Here is a 21,709-nt window from a genome sequence, read left to right on the forward strand (position 1 = left end):
TTATTTTCATGAGAATACAAAATCTGTACATGACAAACCTACACATCCTACTAGGAAGCAGGAGTGTGCTGTGCAGCAAACCGACTGACACCATGACTTTTGGTGCAATGCAATATCATCCACTCGGAGGGACCCAGATATTTCACACGTCTGATTCTAGAACACCTAAAGACAGGGCAGTGATAGAGTCACCATCCCAGCAGCTGGGTCGAATACACCCATTCTTGTCCTACTTAGCATCTTTCCACTTTCATACACCGCTCACATCCAGCTGCCAGGAAAGGCCACTCCTTTTGGCAAGTGTTCTGTGCCCCAGTTTGCCTGATTTGGTGTATTACTTGCTGGGGTGATGATGGGTCGGTCTTAGTTTCAAGTCTGCATACTTCTACAACCTTCCCTCGGTTTTACAGGACCGGGTAGAAGTGGCATCTGTACCGGCCCTGGGCAAAGATGTTTGGCCAACGGCTTGTATGTGCATGTAGCTGGACTTCTTGACCTCAGAAATGTGTCAGTTCACTGAGATCAAATTTTTTGGGACTAAGGAGGGATTCGTATTTGGATGTATTTAAGGAAGTGCAGGCTTGCTTGCTTGATTGTCCAGAAATCAGGCAATATTGTGAACTTTGCCAATTTCTCCTGTAACCATTAGCTCATGGCATTGAATTTGTAAGTCTCATCTTTCATCCTGATCAATCAAGAGTTTATTGAATACTTTCTCTTTTTTTGTCACTTTTGAATGCATGGGGGGGGGGGGGGGGGGGGGCAACCCTGTTTTGCCGCAGCCACCAGGCTTGCCTCTAAAGCATCATCTGACCAAGTGTGATCCACTGCATGTTTAGCTCTAGACTTGTCCTATTTGAACGAGGGCCCTCGCTTCATGCATAACTGGATTAGATAAACCTGCCAACTCCAATCTAAGCCTCAGTTTTGTCAATCATTGGGCCAATTTGATGGATTTCAATAATAACTGAGGTGCTTTTCTTCCAAACAGGACAGATTCAGAGAACTAGTAACAAAGAAGCACAAAGACCTTTTTCGGTTTGGGGTCCAGCTGTTCATCATGAGATCTGACACATTTTTTGAAGCCGTAACATCAGGGTTTAAGGAACAGCTTTGGTTGATCTCCTGCAATCCTTGAGATTCCTGCTTAATGAAAGAGGAAGATACTTTCTTGTCTAAAACCTGCTAGGATTCCTCACTGCTCCACTGCTAATGGGTTCTTAGTTTTTTGTTGATTGAGCTTTGAACTTTGCCATCAATGAGATTATCCAGCCATAATGATCATACACACAAAAATATGAAGAACTGAGAAACTCTATGAACAAATATAAACATAAGATAGCTGACATATCCACGATGGTGACGTTGTGAATAGACATATTAACATAAACACCGAAGTGTTAGCCTCCAATTTTAGTTGTCATTGATATGTGTTTGTTTGTTTGTTTCAGGCATTTCTGTTATTGTGTTAATACAGATATTAATCCCCAATACATCTGTGGCTTGGGGAATTTCCCATTTTTTGTTACTTAGTTGTAAGAGGAAAAAAATCGCAATATTAGAAGGAAAAGTCAAGGTATGAAGTTATAACGGAAATACTGGGAAACTTCAGACTAAATATAAGTAATCCATCTGATTCCCACAGCACAAGTGAAACTCGTGGTGGTACAAGAAGGAACAACACTGTACACCAAAGTAGCAGGTGACAGTAAGTGATACCCGTGATATCCCATGTGCAGTGTGTGGTCACATAGCAACAATCTATCACCATCTCTGCTGTCTCAAGCCATGTGTAACAGAAGCAAGACCAAGTGACGCACTCAACTATCCAGAAGCCTTCCAGGTTTCCACACAGGCACAACTTCTGGCACTCCTGTGTCATGACACAACCATGTGGTGCAACGCAGCTCTCTGACTCTAGTGATAGTTCCTCTTACGTATGTTACTGAGAAAAATTACTTGAAGGAATGGATTGTCGGAGAAGGTTTAACTTAACAACGAATAAAATGAGGAAAAAGTCATTTTGGAACAGGGTGAGGAAATATTTCCTTTTTGACAAAGGTACAGCTACATTTTTGCCAGTAGACTCATATGCAGTGGAATATATTCTTGGCAAGTTATTACTATCCACAATTTCCATGCAAAGACAAAAACCAGGAACTGTCTACTTCGAGTACTACTGGAGACCTGTTCCTACCAGCAAGAATCTTCCATCCATCCTTTTCAGGTGATACGAAAGCTGCAGTAGCTGCTGTATGTCTCGTAAATGATAGCATACAAATATTTCAAATTTAAACAACATCGTAATCAAAGCTAAAACACATGAAATTAAAACATTAATAAATGATTACCTTTTACAGTTTTATGCAGCTAAACTGAATGCTGGCATGCTTTACTTGCCATTTTAAGACATTAGTTATTGGACATTTCCAATGTTGAGTCATAAATTTAGAGATTAATTACCAGGAAATATTAAAATGTAATGCCACATCTTACTTATTGGCAAAGACTAAGCTTTTCAGTTGTTTTAAATAATTTTATAATAATACAGGTTTAAAAAGCCAAGATTGACCCCAAGGATAAATTCAATGAATACAGCAATTATATTAGGATAAACATCTCTTGTTTGAGCAGATCGAATAGTTCCCAGCTCAAGAAAACACTGTCTGGAAGAGTTTTCCAAGATGACAGTTCATAAAACATCCACTACATATAGTTAAAATGATCAGATTGCAGGAATTCAATTGCTGCAGAATATAGTACAACCATTTTTTTTTAAACATCCCATATATATAGGTGTGTGTGTGTTTGTGTGTGTGTGTGTGAGTGTGTGTGTGTGTGAGTGTGTGTGTGTGTGTGTGTGTGTGTGTGTGTGTGTGTGTGTGTGTGTGCGTGTGCGTGTGTGTGTGTCACTTTGTGTGTGTGTATTATATCAAGTGATGCTGTGTACTGTTGTTGATCTGGTATCTCTTTTAGTGAAATGATTCACATTCTGCAGTGCCTTGTATAACCTGCATCTTCTTGAAAAGCAAGTTTAAAAACAATTACACAGGATTATCCACCAAAATCTATCATGACTTAAAATGTTGTCATTGGACTGGGTCCAAGTTACATTTCTAACTTCTTGAACTGTGGAACAGGGTGCAAATGGTTCAAAAGAAGTTCAACAATACATGCCTCATGAGTTTTGACAAATTATGATTTGGAGAACGGACACATCCATCCGGGCTCTGGCAAAAATAATTAGTTTGGGCGATCCCAGCCGTACACTGCTTGGATGTTTGGTGTGTGCAAACACAAAGGCCCTGGGGCTGTCAACTGAAAAGAGAAATGTCTGTTACGTGACCTGATGACGATGAGAAGATTTGGTATCATGTGCCTCTTGTCGGTTCTTTTGCTTTGTATTTTTTCGGTAAATGTAATACATTTCAGTTTAGTTTGATGCTACAGCTGCTTTCTGGAGCATGGAGGTTCCACCAACCTGCATGCACCACAAGTACAGCCATTAGCTCTACTAAAAAATAACAGGGGTCAGAATACTGATATTAGACACTTACCACATGAGTATATTTGCCAAAACGGGGTTTATTGTTCATTATCTCCAGACAGAAAAAAGAGGAATTGAGTTTGTGTTTGGTACACAAGGAAAACTAATCAGCACACAGCTGCCTAGGGATCTCAGTGTGAGACATAATGGAAAGGAATGCCTGTAATGGAATGCTCATACAGACGCCAAAGCCTGCTGTACAATATTAACAGGGACTAAAGTGCGTCATAGCACTCACAGCTGACAGCGTGTGTGTGTGTGTGTGTGTGTGTGTGTGTGTGTGTGTGTGTGTGTGTGTGTGTGTGTGTGTGTGTGTGTGTGAGAGAGAGAGAGAGAGAGAGACTGTGTATCTTTGTGTCATGTACTTCCCTTTAATCTCCCACTTCTTCTGTTTTGCCACACTAGCCTAATGTATGAGCTTGGGTGGTTTCGCTTCACTAGAACAACTATGGCAGTGATGTGTATTAACCCTGTGAGTGGTATTTGAGAGAAATACACTAATCAGTGAATTGTGACAGTTGAGGCAAATTAACTGGTGACTTTTATTTCAAAATCCTCTTTTTCTTATCTGTTTGTCCTGAATGTGCCTGGAAAACAAGACTTAGATGGGTTTGCCCTATGGTAAGCCTTATGAGAAGACTTCAAAAATAACATCAAAGCTGTAACTGTGCTATGTTATCCTTTTCGCAATAGGAGGCTTACTGTGTCAGAGACGGAAGACCATAATTTGCAATTACAACAGATATATAGTCAGTGTTTAGTAGTCCCACACCAATTCAAAGCACTGATTCCAAATGGAGTTTCCATGCCCTCCTCATGCCCGTGCAAGTCCCTGACAAGCACAAACTTTAGGGGGAAGACTTGCATCGAAAACATGCATCAGGCTGCAGACTTAAATTGCTTGAAGATATTAATGCTCATGTGTCTCAATATGAAGCCTTTGTCTGTAGGCCTGTGGACCCCCATGACCCTGTGTGCACAGAAAACAGTGTAAACACTAAACATCTGCCACACACAAGAGAAGGTTTTACTTTGAATATTGACAATCTCTCAGCAGGACCATTACCCACCAATAACGGGTTTTCTGGTACTGTGTTTTTAGCGTTATTGGCTGGTGGGGGTTGGTTGGGGTTAATCTGTTCAAATTAGGTCACCCAAACAGAGTGAGAGCCACATTATCATCTGGAGCTCAGATGGTTGCAGCAGCTAAACTTATCTTTCCTGCAAGTAACCTGTGGTAACATCACTGATAAAATTCAGAACAATTGAAAGACTATTTGATATGCTCTGTAAATTTATGAACATTTGAACTCAACAAGCTGCATGACTATGTTGAAAATGTAGATTCAAATGCTTTTTTTATTTATGTTTTGTTTTTTTCAAAGAGGGGACCATTATTGAAAGAAAAAATATGTGAAACAAGTTTAATGCTGGAGAAACACTTTGACAACAGAACACATTATTTCTGTAACAGGGTGATTGATGCATACTATTTTGTCACAATCAGAACAATAATTAAATGTCAAAAACTGATGTTTATTTCATATAGATATATATCATAATTTTCAGGAAGCTCCAAATTAAAAATTTTAGTTCATTCCTAAAACCTGAGGTCAAGTCATATCATTTGAAACTGATTTTTAACCACATGTCTGTTGTTAATTGGGAAAAAGGCCTGTATCATTCTTTGTTGTGGCATGTGAGCAACTGGCCAGTCCACTTCATCAGCAGCAGGTTAGATCGCAGGTATTTGCACCATGTGAATCTGACACATTCAATTATGCCAAGCCTGGCTTACGACTACAGTCAAAGTTTGAAAGGTGCCAAATGACTGGTCTTTGCACTTTGAGCTAATACTTCATAGTATGGCATACTCACAACAAGCTGTAAATATAAGATTAGCAAAAGGTAAGGCTTTAAAACAGTCAAAACAAGCAAAAACAGCCCATTTACATATATGAAAAAGGGGTTCATACTTCAAACGTTATACCTGGGCATTCAGAAAACAAGTCCCATTACGGTTAATTTAATGCTTCTCTATGTTGAACTGCTGGCGGCTGTTAGTATCTATCTATTTGTTCTGCGTGTTTACTGATAGTTTGGCTGAAAAGAGTGACACAGTGTAGCTGGATGAAAATGTGTCATAAAACCAAAAAAAAAAACGGAACTGAAAGATACAAAACACTCCATACGAATCAAGTGACCCGCAATTGCAGAGTAATTTTATCACAAGTATTAAAGAGTGTCATGTCACAGACTGCACTGAATCAGCTGCCATTTTTTGAAAAAAAAAAAAAAAAAAAAAAAAAAAAAGGTATATGCAATGTTTACATTCACATTAAAGTTTGGAACCCTTCTGGAACCCTTCAAATCAAATTAATTAAAAGAAAGAATCATAACCTCTGGCTGGTCTTTTTCCTCTAATATACCATAGATAGATATATTGGAAATGTTATAAATGAGAAAGTTATGTAAATTTTTGTACATTCCAGATTTAGATTTGTCCAAGACGGGTTTTAAAAAATGAACATGACACTTTAAAAAGCTCAAAAGTATGGAAAAAGTGACAATGTGACATGATACTCTCCAGACATTAGTCATGGCCAGTGGGTTTGTGAGGATTGTCTGTGGTGCTTTTAAACTTATGATACCACAAAGGAAGCAGCTACTTGGAAAAATCAGTAAGGTAATAGATTTTGCCTCCCATGTTGTACTTGGAATCACCATAGGGACATTGTGCTGAGCATATATCCCATGTCATTTGTGATTAAATCCTCAGCTTTAAGGGAAATGTTTATCTATTCACATAGCCATCCAGTCCAAGAACATGAGGCAGGACAAGTATAAGGAACACCGCCAGCCCTATAATACATGTAAATTGTAATCGCAAAGGTCATTCTTCATGAATCTCAGGCGTTACCCTGACAACCCATAACTCAGTCAGATAGTCTTAGTGTAGCAGATAGTTTCTCAATATTTTCAGCTGAGAAACTCACACACTCAACCAGCTGAGCAAACCTTGCAGCGAATCCAGCGTACACAACCTTATTGCTGCCTGCTAACAGTGACTTTGCTGGTTACAAAGGAAATCTAATCACATGAAGAGTAAAAGAGGCCATAAAGTGGGATGTAATTCAGAAAGTGTATATTTTGGATCAACCCGGGGGAAACATCGCAAACGGAGCAGATCTATGGTGATTGGGAATGCCAAATGCACGGTTGGAGTCACTGTAGCCTTGCCATCTTGCCAACACTCAGTTCATACTTTTTTATTCATTAATTTGGTTCACAATAGAATATTGTATGCTTCTTTGAATGAACTCACAGTATACATGTTGTGGGACATAGTACTTGTTCTGTTTTAAATTAATGAGGTTGTTGCAATATTTCCTTTGGATGAAAAATGCTCAGTTTTTGCTTCTGTCCTTGGGTGGATGTGTGAAATTAGCAGGGAAGCTGTAAATTGTTATTCACAGTCCTGCCGTGCTCTTGAGAAACTTGTTTATTTACTTTGCTCTGGACCTCCCTGAGCTCCACAAATCCTCTGGTATTCATTCTCATCCTGCCAGAGGGCTTGATTATTGGCAATGACGCATGTGTAATATGTCTCACTCACATACATAAAATTAGGAGAGCACTTACCTCCTCATGATGGAAGAGCTCTAACAGTTAAGCAAATTCCTGAGAATATGTTTGAATGTATTTTTTTATGTAACAGTGTGGCTGCACTTTGTTTCTTATAAGTGAAGCATTTCAGTATTACTTACGCAACCGCTCTTGTGACTAATTCAGTCATATTGATAAGACTTCCCCTCTTCCCGTTATCTTATCTGATAACTTGTCACAGGGGTGGACAAGGATTATTTTTCCAAACTCTACTCTTCCCTGTGCGACACTATCCCACCCCCACCCAACATTTTCCTCTCTCAGCCACTCAAAGAAATTGCGGGGGAACTGCTCTTCTCAACGCCCTTCCACTTCGATAACTGAGTTACTTGTACAATTCAAACTGCTCTGAATGTTTTATGACATGCCTTTGGCAAGAATGTTAGATGAGTCTCATGCCCTCCCAGTGAGTGTGGTGGGGGTGATAGGAAGGGAAAGCAGTTGGAACATCCAAGCACTTTTCTTCATCCATCGGCCAAAGGATTATTATCTTAAGATGGCACTTGGAAATGTTGTTACATAACAGACTCTGTGATTGAAATCACAAATGCAATCACACACATTATAAACTTGCCTCCCTTTAATAAGATGCTACTCATTTGCAAATGTCATTCCTGAATAGTTTTTGTTTGGTGCCAAGAGGCCTTCAATCTTTTTGTTCAGCTTTTTAACACAGAACCGAATTAAAACACGGTATATTTATGTCTCGTTATTGGTGTAAACAAAGATGGTGGAAAAAAAGGTTATTTGTTCCAAGTTAAACTGCTTTCATCAGATACTCTGTATTGTTTTACCATTTAATGAGTGCAGACCCAAAGTCTGAACATGAACAATAGACTGTCTTGTGAAAGATTTTAGAATATCTGCTGTACCAGTCAGGACGTAAATGGACGAACTTCATACACTCCTATCCTTGACTTCAAACGTTAAGTGTTTTTTCTGGCCGTGTTTCTGCGGCAATGCTCTGGAATTTGTTCCAGTCCAAAAATCTTGGACTTCATCACAACCTTTAAGAAGACATTTATGGGCCTATCATGTCACTTTAATGCAAAAGTGATCCAGTCCCTCCACTCTCCTGATATGGAAACATAATGGTCAAAATTCAAATTAAAATGCGTTCGCAGAAGCGCTTTTCTTCCCATTTTCAAAATGCAGCTTCATGCTTTGATAAATAAAATGAGTAATAAGTTATCCAGACTGCAGTTTCATTTTCTTCTTCCAGTCTGCTCATTCTCTGACTTAATCCAAATTGCAAATCAAAGGATGTTTAAGATTTAATTTTCAAAACATACCCCAGCAACTTATCAAATTTCAATAAAAGAATAAATCAAATTGAAAAATCGTTTCATTTTCAGAATGTGGCTGCATATTTGACTCATAAATAAACTTAGTAATAAGTAATCCAAACTGAATTTTATTTTTTTTGCTTTAGGTTGCATATTTTAAACCATAAAAAGAATATAACGCTTTCTCATTTGCTTGTCCAGCCTTGCAAAAAAGTGACCAAAAGTCACCATGGATTACCTTCTTTTTAGGCCCTTTTCAACGGAAAACACACTGAGGTGTTGGCTAGAGGTTAGCTGGGGCAGACGTCAGATGCACATTATTCCTTTCAGACTCAAATTTCATGAGCAACTCCTTCAGGGTCATATGGCAAATGTCAACCCTTAAGTTATACAACTGTGTCTGTTGTGTGTGTGTGTGTGTGTGTGTGTGTGTGTGTGTGTGTGTGTGTGTGTGTGTGTGTGTGTGTGTGTGTGTGTGTGTGTGTGTGTGTGGTGGGGTGGTGGTGGAGAGATTAAGTGGCGGAGGTAATTAGAATGGTCACTTGCTGTGTAATCCTGTAGTCTTGAATAAAACAATAGTTTTGTAACTCAAGATCCTCAGTTCTTAAGAATTTAATACTACCGATTTACCACTTGGTTTCTCTCTCATTGTGAATCGTTTGGATTCTAGCAGGGGTCACTTGATTATTGGCAGTGCTCATCTTCCTGTGGCGTCACTGAACTCCCACACAATGCTTTCGCTTTCTGTTGGATGCCTGACACCTGTGCACTACCGGTTTTATGAGTAAGCAAAGGGAAAATAAAATAACGCATCAGAGAATCCAGGTGCCTGTGCATCCTCGGTGTGCTTTGTCATTGCTTGATGACAGAAGAGGAGGCATTATTAAATGTTTGATCTCTCTACTTTGTTTGGTTTCTATGAACAGCATTAAGCAACACTGAAATCTTTAGACTCGTGAATTTTTCTGAAACCCAAACCGTATGACATTCCTGTTGAGGTCTTGATTTATTAAAACATAACCTATTGGCATAATTTCATATTGAAAATGATGCATAATTTAGGTGGGAGTGACACAAACGATATGATAATCAGAACCCCTTTAATAGGCAAATGCAGAAGACTGGTTTCTAAGACCTCTTCCAAGAACATCTCTGTAGGCAAAGACAAGATGATGTGAAGGCTGTGTATGCTCTTGTAAATTAACTTTATAATGCACCTTTCATATATTGGTAGAATGGCATAGTTGGATATAATGTTAGGATGTATGGGGAGAAAGGTGCTTTTTTTTTTTAAAACCTGATCCAGCTTTATGGTTGAACTGGTGTCTAATAATGATATCACCATTAACTTACATCATGACATTATTCTTCAAACACCCTTTCAAATCACACCCAATAGCATGACTTAATTTTTGTGGTTCTTTGTTTGTTGTTGTTCTACAATACTCACTCTCACTGCAATGGCTTTCCTTCAATGGAGACACAAACAATGACTGAAATCAGCCCCTCTTATTTTAATGTAATTAAACAGTAAATTGAGTTAAAAAATTACAAAACACACATTAAAGAAACAGTCATGAAAGTTCATGTTTCTCAACCACACAAATCTCAGAATTGATCAGGAGGATGACTCATAAATATGAATAACTTCCTATCAGCCTTGACTGTGTTGTCCAAAATATACTGTACATTGGTTTATATTTTGCAGAAGTAAAGCCATTCAGAAGAACATTTTATTGCTCAGATATTAATGCTGAACTTGGTTAAAAAAAATGTTTATCAGGCCGCTTACCTCACACACAAAACACAAGTATTTCCTGCAGCCAAGAATTGTTGCTCATAATTGTTAATTTGTTTTTTTCTGTGCGCCTATTTGCCATAGGGATAATGTAAAATTACCAAAGATGGTTTAGTGAAAAAGGTGGACTAGAAAGGAAACTTGAAATTAATTTCAAATAATGAATATTTCAACTGCTGAGCCTTGTACATATCAATATATAGAGATACATAAATATGGACACGGATTCATCATTTCTACTGCAAAGTGGGTCAGAGCATGTATTTAAGGGATACACATATCCAAAGAAATGACAGTGTACAAAAGCACCATCCATAGGGTCAACAGGAATGTACTGGATCAGTGTTGTGTACACAATATTAATCTCTCTGGTCTGTTCTAGATGTCCTTGTGCAGAATGCATCCATGTTTTATGCCTGCTTGTCCAAGACTGTCTGATTTACATACTCTTATGTTTCAGGGAGTGGTTGCCACTGCTTTTAAGAGGGAAATAAACCTTGTCTGCAAAGATTAGTGCAAGACATTCAATACTTAAATGTTGAGAAGCAAAATCTCAAAATTCTCCCTCAAATGTCTCTGAAACAAGAACCCCTCTGAACAATCTTTGCATAGTCAAAATACTGGAAAGTATTGTCTTCCAAACCACATCTTTCCTCTGTAATGTGAATCTATCATTATGAGACTTGAATAGAAAGATGTCTTTAAATATATTAGGTAATTCCATGTATGGCGGAAGATGGAAAATAGTCATGCATCAGGAGACCGGACATGGCGAGAACATGTGAGGAAGGATACTGTAATACAAATTACTCATCGTCCTGCCCTCTTACATAGCTGAGAATAAACTGAAAGTGCAGTTTTGTTTTTTGTTTGAGTTCTCATCTCATAAATGGAAGACATAATTTTATAGTGTGTTTTGAATCAGGATTATTCTACAAGCAGCTCCTGGGACCAGTAACAACAACTGAAGTGGCTTTGACTTTGAGCCCTAAAATTAAGATATTTCACATCACATGATTACAAGTGTATAGTAGAATCCAGGTTGATGTGCTCCTAAAGGGTAATTTTTGTGAAGTAAATATTGAGTCTGTAGATGGATTAATGTGAAAAATAAAATCAGAAAACCTAAAACATTAAAAGAGAACAATGAGAGATAGGGATCATTCATAATTCTATAAGATTTCACTAAATAACATGGACAAAATTCTCCATGTCAAACACACAACCTGATACCACCTTTTCCCGATGCTCTGATAAAAAAATCCAAAACACATACAGATTAGGAAGTGAACTTTATTTAAATAAATAGCCAACATAAATAAACCAACATTCTTGAAGAAACATCTGTTCCCCTCCACACAGACACACAGACATACAAACACACACACACACACACACACACACACACACACACACACACACACACCCATGTACATGCTCAAAGAGTCAAGTAAAACATGAAATACTTCTGCTTATCCAAAAATTTATCAAAAGGGTCATCATACAGTTTCATCAAGAGCTTTAGTGTTTCAATCTTTTTTGAGTTTTGTCATCATTAGAAACTATTTCAGCAATAAGAAATATGAATAAAGTGCAAATCTTGCTTTTGTTTACACAGCAAGTTCAGAGGGTCAAAGAAAATATCAAAAGGGGGCTTTTGAGTGAATGGAATTTTGCAGTACAGCTCAGAGACGATGACCTCTGATCACAGGTTTGTTCATGTAAAGGCACAAGTCTCTGCAGTGAGTGCAATTTAACAGAAATATCATCTTTCCATGTGTCCAGTGCAGAATGTTTTTTTTTCAATGTATAGCAAGAGTTCGTTTCAGGTATGATAAAACTAATTTCCAGTATTCTATACGTCTTGCACCTTAAGATTTAAGCCTCTGAATTAACTGCACTGTTGAAAATGTTGTAAGTTCAACTTTGTCTTGTGATGAATTTGTATCATTCCTTGATAGGAAAAGTACAAATATTAATACTACCATACTCCTGACAGTAACAGCTACAGATATTGAAATGTGTAGCATTAATAATTGGTGGTAACAGGTGTTACAGCTAAAGAGATTTCTGAAAAACCACCATGCTACATTTTGAGGCTGCATTCAAATTCAGTAGTGTATCTGTGATATATCAGTCTTTCTAATGAACTGTTCACTCTTTGGTAAAAACAATATTGTTCTTTTCAGATAAAATAGTACAAGCTTGCCATCTGAAAAACAGCATTTTGAAATACAGTCAGTCTTTCCTCTGTTTTCTACAGTTTCATGTTATTACACTACAACTATTTTATTTCTAGACAGCTAGCTAGCATGGCAAGATCAGACAGGTAAATCAAAAGTGATAAAAGCCTCAGGACAATTACCCATGTATATCTTGACCATCCTGTATTTGGAAATATTGCACTGTTCCCACAGTCTTTGTACAATCCATATGAAAAGTTAGTCCTCTTACATTCTGGGACTGATTCTCTATGGGCGATTCTTGTAGATTTTAACAAGTATTGCAAAATTGTTTCCAAATTCTTGACATATTGCCTGAGGAGGTAGAAGAATGATTGAAAAAAGAAGGGAATAGAGGTTTGTATATCCTGGAGTGTGCTACTGAGCTGACTCTTGTACCTGTTGTGCTTTTCTCCATCAGCTACACACTCTTTCAGTTTTGGTTGATGAGGATGTTGCAGTCTTTTGAGGTAAAAGCAGCATTTGTGTAGCTCAGAGGAAAAATAAAAATCACTTTCACTACAAATCAAACTGAACTCTTCCACATCTGTAAGCTTTGGGCACTATATAGCAGGTTCATGCTACAGAGTGATTTAAACATGAAAAAAGGCGAACAAAATGGGAAGAACAAAGATGCATGAAAAGATGTTGGTCCTCTTGCCATTTAAGCCACCAACACTGAAATGAGGAAATGATGCAAAACTATAAAAGAAAGAGGCCCGTGTCTTCCTCTCTTCAAACAATGAAAAAAAAAAAAAATCAAAATGATATCTCAGACGGCGTGAAACATATTTCGACTAACTCTCATTTCATTCAAACAAGTTAGAAAGGTCCCTAGGAGCACATCTTGTCAGGGAGATTGATGAGTCTATTATTGCTTCTCTGGCTTTTTGATACACATTTAACACCTTGTGCAGAGTTCAGTTAGTTCTCAGTCTTGAGCTTATATGATAACAAAAGCATACACGCTAGTGTAGACACACGTGTACCTTTTTATACTTCTCACACCTTGTTCTTGTTTGTTTTTTGTTCCTTGTCATCTCCTCTGTTTTTGCTTCTTTCATCTTGAAGTAAGTTCATGTTGCTCAGAGCACCTTTCACGCAGAGAACAATCACTGGTCTTGATGGCTGATTTTTGTCGGTTTCTTTTTTTTTTTTTTACTTCACCATCACAAAGCTATTCAGCTGCGGCTGTCCAACCAGACCCAGCTCCTGGACCTCGGGATCTGTGCCGGAAGGCGAGCCCATCTTCCACATTGCTGGTTTGGACATAGTAGGGAAGGTGTTGTTGTGTGTCACTGTGTGGTACTGCTGCTGGAGGCCACTGTGGGCGGGAAGTTGCTGGCTGATGTGCAAACGAGCCTCGAGAAGATAAGCAGCAGAGGCTACCGGAGATAGTGAAGAGGCAAAGCAGGAGGAAGAGGAGGAGGAGCAGCCAGATGAAGAGGTCTTCATGACAGGTGGCCAAATGTTAGGCTGGAGGCCTGCTGAAACTTGCCTAGACGACAGGGAGTGCTGAGGCTTGCTCTGCAGCATAGCTGGGCTGGACGAATCAAACAAGGAAGAAGAGGCAAATACTGAAGGAGGTGGAGGAGACGGTGGCTGCTGATGAGAGAGAAAGAGTAAGGGATTCTGGGTATGCCCTGTCTGAGCACTTGGGACCTGAGGTTGAGGCTGGTGCTGAATCCGTAGCATTCTGTGAAACAATGACAGACATTCAGCCAGTGTTCCTCAATGATCTCGTATAGAATTAAACAACATAATGGCATCATTTAATCGCTCGTCTCACCTCTGCTGGTGGAGCACCTCCTCCAGCATACTGCGATGCTCTGAGAGTGTTGGACCCAGTGACCCCCGGCTGCCACGGTTACAGGGCGGTGTAGGTACAACCGGTCTTGTCAAACCCTTGATCTTGTTTAATCCCAGAAGCCCTTTAGTGCGTGTATTTTTCCTCAGCTGCTGACGGAATGCTTTGAGGCCTGTGGAGAGGCATGGGAATGTGTTATACAATACGCTTGATCTTATAATATGACACCGATGACATGAAAAACAAAACAGAGCTTGGATAAATAACACTCGGTTTCTCAACTCCGCTCCGGTACCTTGTGTAAGAGAAGTGTCAGAGGCTCTGCGACCCTCCTGAAAGCTGGCGGCAGGAAGGCTTGACTGAGCTTGGGGAAGGAGGTGGGACGAGAGAGCCAGGGGAGCTCCAGCAGGCAGCAAGGCTCCTCCTTTAGCCCCAGAGGGCAGGGCTGTTGACATGTCCCCAACAGCAGCCTGCAGAGCAGGGGTAGGAGTGGATGAGGACTTCAGACAGCTGTCAGAAGATGCGCCATCTGAGGGACTGACCACAATACCTGTAGAAAATAGAGACCATATTAGGTTCTGGAAGTGACAGACGAGGACTCGGTGCATGCAAGTAAACATGATGATGGTATACTAACATGGAGGGTTGCACTGGTGGAAACGTGCAGAAACCTCAGCCAGAGTGTGTCTGCGGGATGTGGTGGTGGGAGGAAGCAGGGGGCTGAGCGTTTGTGTCGCTTCCTCCTCCTCAAGGTCTCTCGGTCGCACCTCTTCACTGATGCTCGTCTCCAGTAGGCTGTTGGGGGAGATAGAGCGATTCCACAGCAGTCTGTTCAGGCTGGCCTCCACAGGGAAAACCACACGCTGTAGAGAGAAGAACTCGGGCTGTTAGTAAAGGACCGACAGATAACACATGAATTGCAGTGTATTTAGTGTTCAAATGGGCAGACAACAGTAACTGAATGATTTAACTGAGTATATTTACCTGAAACAATCCACCTTGGTCACATTCCATGTCGGAGTACACTGGCATATTTTTGGCTGGAAATGGAAATGCTGTCATTCTGAAACTATCAGTGGACTTCATGGCCACCTAAAATGGGAAAATCAAAGTATTTTAAATTTCAGCTCAGAAGTATACATTAGATCAGGTTCCGACTTTATGTGTACAGCATGAGCGCTCACCTCCGGGCTGGTGGAGTCGGATGTGCTCCTTGGCCTCTGGCTCCAGGACCCACATTGACGGCTCAGTTGCTGACTACGATGCTCTTTCACTCTTTCCAGCAGCAGGTAGTAGATGGCAGAGAAGTGATTGTAGCTGCTGCTTTGCAAAGACTGAGGAGAAGTCAAATTCGATTTACTTATTTTCAGATCCAATTGGCTGACTGTATGCAGCACTATTTTTGTTCATTTCACTGTTTTTCCAAGTAATCCACAGTGATGTAGTCTTGACTCACCTCAATAGTCCGTTGGCGGTCAATGCCCAGGGTGTTCATGATACTCAGCACAGGTTCACTGTAATCCCCTAGGTTTGAGTTGTACTCAGTCAGGGAGTGGCTCAGAGTCTGGTGGGCAGCTGTTGGGTCTGCAAGCATCCAGCGATGCGCCTTGATCTGTGCCACGCTGATCCTCTTGGCTGGGTCCACAACCAACATCTTCCGAATCAGGTTTTCACATTCTAAAGAATGTAAACATGGTTTTGATTGGTTTGGAATAGATTTAAACAGATTAGCGGTAATGGGATGAGTTTGTGTCACGTGAGTAGGCACCTTGAGACATGAAGAAGGGGATTCTGAAACGCCCCTCGGTGACTCTCTGTTTGAGGGCAGGGAGGCTGGGCCCGTCAAATGGAAGTGAGCCACAGACAAGAACATAGAGCACGACACCAAGACTCTGTAAAGAAAAGCACATTCAGTCAATATTCTTGAAATGCACAGTGCAACGTGTATATCTTGTGTGTATTTTCCAAGTGCAAAGTTTACCCAAATGTCAAGCTGAGGCCCCTCATATTCCTTCCCTTCAAATACTTCAGGGGCGGCATAAGGTGGGCTGCCGCACCATGTCGACAGAGGCTCTCCAGCTTTGTAGAAGTTACCGAATCCAAAGTCTAAAAGAAAAAGGCAGAAAACCACAATGATGCATGAGATCAAGTTATGTGCTTTTTTTCTCAATTTCACGAGATGGGGCTCGAGGACACAACCTATCCAACAATCATGTATTATACAGCTTTCATATGGATCACATTTCCCTGTAGTGACGACAATCTTGCTCCTTAATGTTAGCGCGATTGTTAGTGTTTAGGATTAAGTAATGTCTCAGCATACCGCATTAGTCTTGGTGGAATGGATACACTATTCCCTCAAAAGAGGTGTATGTTAATATTGTTGTTCATGGTCTAAGAAGCCCCTTTATGGGTAACTAAAGAGAATAGTTTCATGGTCAAATTGAATAATTCCAGAATCTTCATATTAGAAAATTGCGAAATCAGACGTACCTGCAAGTTTGATATTCATGTTAGCGTCCAGCAGTAGGTTCTCAGTTTTTAGGTCCCGATGAACAATGTGGTGTCGATGGCAGTAGTCCACCGCTGTGAGAATCTGCCAAAACTTCTTTCGTGCTTCATCTTCACTCATGCGGCCATTTGAGGACAGGTGATCTGAAGTGATCATTTTAAGATTACAAAAATGTTGCCAATAAACGCTCTGCCGGTATTAGTCAAAATGACAAGATTTAAAATTGAAACTTACCAAACATCTCTCCATTCTTTGCATATTCAGTCACAATGTACAGCATGTCTTTGGTCTCCATGACCTAAAAGAAAGTAAAAAAACAGCTCAACTACCTTGATTATTTTCTACTTCCTCACCAGCTGCTTGTAACCAAAGTAAAAATATCTTAGGCATCTCACACAAGGGGATATTTTTGCACCACAAAATATCAGTCTCTTGTATGTCCATTGCAAGCACACACTTCACTAACCATCCGTCATCTTATCGGCCATACAGGCATATTCATATCATATGATCAGAGGGAACCTGCCTGGAACTGACACTAGCTGGCAAACTGTACAAGTGTTGACTTTCAACTTAAGTTATGCATTTATTTCTAGGAAAATGGAGGCACGGGTTCAGGAAGCTCCTCAGTTGGGCCCCTTGTGGTGTATCGGAGTTCACCAGACATGCAATCACTTCACACCCAGCAGATGATGTAGGCCAGAAAGAAGCAGTTCCCTATTCTCTCTTGGAATTCACACAGAGCTGCCGTTACCTTAATAAGACAGGGCAGCGGAGGAAAATGTCATATAACAAACTAATATTTATCAGAAGATCAAGTCCCGCTTGAGTTACATGGTAGGCCAACTTCACACTAAATGCCATTAAATTCCACTGGATCATGGAGCCTGATTCTTTTCGCCGAACAGCTTTTTTGAAAACATAGGAAGTAGGAATGATTCAGTCCTCTGAGCTTTTCAAGTGGGGGTAGTCTTTATCAGTGCGACAGGCTGGCTCTCCGGGGCTCTGTCACCTTGAGGTGCAGCTGACGTCACAGCTCTAAAGAACATGCATGCCACGTCAAGGGCCCTCAAACCCCCACCAGAAGGAGTAATAAATGCAATGTGTGTGAGTAGTACATGGTAATGAAAGAGGCTAGGACATGGATGAATGGACAATTTAACAAATCAGAGGCTCCAATGATCTCTTACAAGAATCAAACTAATTTTTGTTTTAATGCAGCCGGTGACATGAAAGAAGAAGCAGCTGATTATCAGGCCGGAGAAACGATTGCATGCCATCATGGAGTCCCAACCATCTGACTGGCATCAAAACAACCCAAGGGCAGAGAAAACTCGAAACTCATTCACAACAGAGCGGCGGTTTAAGGACAGAGCTCCTCTTTCCACTTCAAATGTCTTTGTCACACAATCCCAAATTTGAAATTCTGATTCTGAGAGAAGACTTGGTCCAAATCAACAATATACTCAACTAAGCAGTTACAAAAGTGGAACACATAAATGTATAACTTCATGAATCAGGTGTCAAGTTGTTTTAGTATTGACAAGGTGACAGGTCTTGGTGCGGCAGTTTTATAGACTTCTGTGACTTCTTTGCTCTAATTGCATTGGTAGTGTTAGTTCTAACACAGCTGTTAGTGCTGACTGGGAACAATGACTGACCCCATTGCTGACAGACAGAAGAGACAACTTGAAACAGGCATGAATTAACATTCTCTTCTGAGTGCCTGAAATGTCTTTGTATTTGAGTGTTACAGATCTGTCCCTCTATCTAGTGTTTGTTATTAATGTATAACATTGTGACATAAGTCATTGTGTGTTGTGGGGAAGTAATTCAACAATTTTCTCTCCAGAATAGACATTGTCCTCAATCTGTTTTTTTCTACAGTGAATGTGTCACTGCGTGAATCGATTGTTTTGGTTAAAAGTACCATGAAAGGCAAATTAGACATAATTTTCTAACATCGTACCCAGCAATGTAATCAGTGGATTCTATTACGTTAACAACTGTTCTTCTTATTACTCTTATAATTGATAAACAAGTCAATTGGACATAAAAGACGATTCTTATTTTGGAAGCTCTTGTTCCTCTAAATGGATTGCCTTGTTCATCCATTTCTTCTTATTATTGTCATTACTGTTGTTATAATCATCATCATAATTATAATTACATAAGTAAAATGCAAATAAATGCAAATAAAAGCTCACTATCAGTTGCAGTCTACTTCCTTGAATGGAAAATACTAGCAAAGTTTCCAGGGAACAATGTCATACTCTTATTTTGGCATTTGAGACATGATCTCATGGTCAGCACAGACTCTGGTCTCTTAAAACCAGGCCTGAAAGAATCTGCACAGAATAATGTACAGAAGAAAGTAAACAGTGCAAAAAAACTTAAAAAGCATTTTGTGTTTGTTTACGTGGACATGTGTTTGTTGCCAAACGTGTGCCGCAGGAATCCCGAGGCCATCTGAGGGGTGTGAAAGCCGATTTTCTCCATTAAGACGTCAATTTGATTAGGAGTAAAGCAGTACTTTGAGGGGACTCTTCACGTGACAAGCAAACACATTGCACTTGGCTTTAGCAGATGCTAATTGGACTTAATGTGATGTCCTGAGATGCATCTTCAACCCCCCAGGTTTGCACAGCTCTACTGACAATTTACGACAAAACACCCTTACAAATAGGTTCCTTCCACTAACTGGTACCCTGGATTGTTCTCACTCCATACCTCTGCCTCCCTCCCCCCAAAAACACATGCACTCCAGCACACACACACACGCACACGCACACGCACACGCACACACACACACACACACACACACACACACACACACACACACACACACACACACACACACACACACACACACACACACACACACACACACACACACAGGTCAGAAGGGATTGCACTAATGCTCTTGTGCTGTACTTATGATTCAGTGCTCAGGAGCCAGCAGCTCACCGAAGACTTAGACAACAAATGCCCCTTGTCTGTATCACTTCTAATGGCAGCATATCTGCAATAACAAGACACCTCCTCTGCACCACAACATTGTTCTACAGGGAAATAAATGAAACTCTTTACACCAAAGCATTTTAATCTCTCACTATCGGCTCCTTGCGGATGAAGCTCTGACAGACTGGGCTGCAATGCGTTCAGTGAAACACACACACACACACACACACACACACACACACACACACACATACTGTCCACACATCCAGAATACAGATAGATAATACATACCTGGTAGAGTTTGATGATGTGAGGGTGGTTCAGCAGCTTCATTATCTGCACTTCCCTGTAGATTTTCTCCAGATTGGAAGGATTCAGTCTGGTCTTGTCAATGATCTTTATGGCAACCTGGAAAATGTTTAACTCACATTAGTTCCAGCATGGTGCGCATCACAAATCACGTCCATGCTTTCAATATGCGTAGATATACATATGTAAAAGAGCTGCAGCCCACCTGCGTTTTAGTGACTTTATGCTTAGCAAGTTTCACCACAGCGAAATTTCCTTTCCCCAGGGTGCGAATGATCTCGTAGAAGCCAACCTGCAGGGGCCTCCCCTGGGTAGGGCTGGGCTGAGCCCCCTGACCCTTCTCTGACATGATCACCATGATGTCTCAACACTGTACGACCTTACCCGGTGGGGGCAATGAGAGGCTTCTACCTGCAAAGAAGCAGAGGTGGAACATTTATCATTTATACATGTATTTATAAATATATATATATATATAGATATACATATATGTGTGTATGTATATATGTAAAAACACATACATATATAAATGTACACATATATACATACACGCATATATATAAATATACATTCATATGTTTATGTATATGTATATATGGACATATACATACATACAGTACATATAAATGTATACATATATACACACATATATGTGTACGTATGTATGTATATATACATATATATGTGTATATATATATTTGTGTGTTTGTACATATATATTTATACGTATATACACATATATGTATATGTACAAATATATATATATGTATATATATATATATGTATATATATACACACACACACACACACACATATATATATATATTGCCAATGCTGAATGTGAGAGAGGGTCTCAAAGTTTCATACGCAGTGAAAATATTAACTCACATTCGTAAACTAGTGATAAATTATTCCAGACAACTACGACAGATCACAAAACTTTCTGGTCAGATAAACGTTGCTGGTCGTGGAAGAAACGAGAGTTTTCAGACAGTTTGAAGCCTTGGGTATAAAAAAAATAAGTTCCTTTGCTGAAGGACACAGATCACATATATGTGCGTAGTTCTGAGTTGATTCTTACCTTTCTAAAGCAGAATTTCACCTCCTTCCAGAAACAGCGTCAACCATCCCACAGCCGCGCCGATGTCTCGGTAACCAGAGCGGCAGAAAAAAAAACAAGCGCGGAGCAACTTTTCTTCACTTTCACCCTCTCACTTCATGTCCTCGGCCCGGGACTGTGTGCGTTTGCGATCCTCCGGAATGCAGACCTTCGGCGCTCGTATGGGGAACTCCTCCTCCTCCTCCCCGCCGCCACCATAACAAATTGATACCCACCTTATTAACGTCACACTCGCGTCAGAGCTGCGAGCCGGGTGCATGTGCATGGCAAGGCCGGACTTGAGCGCAAGGCACGGGTTGCCGGGCAACAGAGCGGCTCGGGCGCCCGATGACGTGAGTGCTGATGGAGGGGTTGCTTGGAGATGGGGACGATGACGTCAGTCATGGAGATGTGTCACCACGTGATGTTTCCCTCTGCCGGGCTGTTGCTCGAACTGAGGGGAAGAACAGAAAGGCAACTGGTGATCGTCAGTCAGACTTCC

At 40.3% G+C, this 21,709-nt stretch overlaps 1 protein-coding gene across 1 annotated transcript; it reads right to left on the bottom strand.

The window, feature by feature from the left end:
- Positions 1-11,570: 11,570 nt before the first annotated feature.
- sik1 (salt-inducible kinase 1) lies at positions 11,571-21,423 on the bottom strand. Its single transcript, XM_086145190.1, has 14 exons — positions 21,190-21,423; positions 20,314-20,519; positions 20,091-20,207; positions 17,073-17,136; positions 16,820-16,981; positions 16,308-16,432; positions 16,095-16,218; positions 15,783-16,003; positions 15,511-15,660; positions 15,311-15,418; positions 14,964-15,189; positions 14,622-14,876; positions 14,309-14,498; positions 11,571-14,215 (listed from the first exon to the last, which is right to left on the bottom strand). The coding sequence occupies exons 2-14, from the start codon at positions 20,464-20,466 to the stop codon at positions 13,678-13,680; spliced, it is 2,433 nt and encodes an 810-aa protein (XP_086001316.1). The 5' UTR covers positions 20,467-20,519; positions 21,190-21,423; the 3' UTR covers positions 11,571-13,677.
- Positions 21,424-21,709: the final 286 nt, after the last annotated feature.

Source organism: Fistularia commersonii, chromosome 4 (assembly GCF_037954325.1).
Source record: "Fistularia commersonii isolate RoL2024-O1a breed Wild chromosome 4, RoL_Fcom_v1.0, whole genome shotgun sequence".
Taxonomy (NCBI): domain Eukaryota; kingdom Metazoa; phylum Chordata; class Actinopteri; order Syngnathiformes; family Fistulariidae; genus Fistularia; species Fistularia commersonii.

Excerpts from the sequence above, each read along its gene's own strand:
- sik1 (XM_086145190.1), bottom strand. The coding sequence starts at position 20,466 with ATGGTGATCATGTCAGAGAAGGGTCAGGGGGCTCAGCCCAGCCCTACC. Across the intron at positions 16,982-17,072 it reads AAAGAATGGAGAGATGTTTG|ATCACCTGTCCTCAAATGGC; the intron begins GTAAGTTTCAAT and ends TGATCACTTCAG. Across the intron at positions 15,190-15,310 it reads ACCAAGGTGGATTGTTTCAG|CGTGTGGTTTTCCCTGTGGA; the intron begins GTAAATATACTC and ends TTCTCTCTACAG.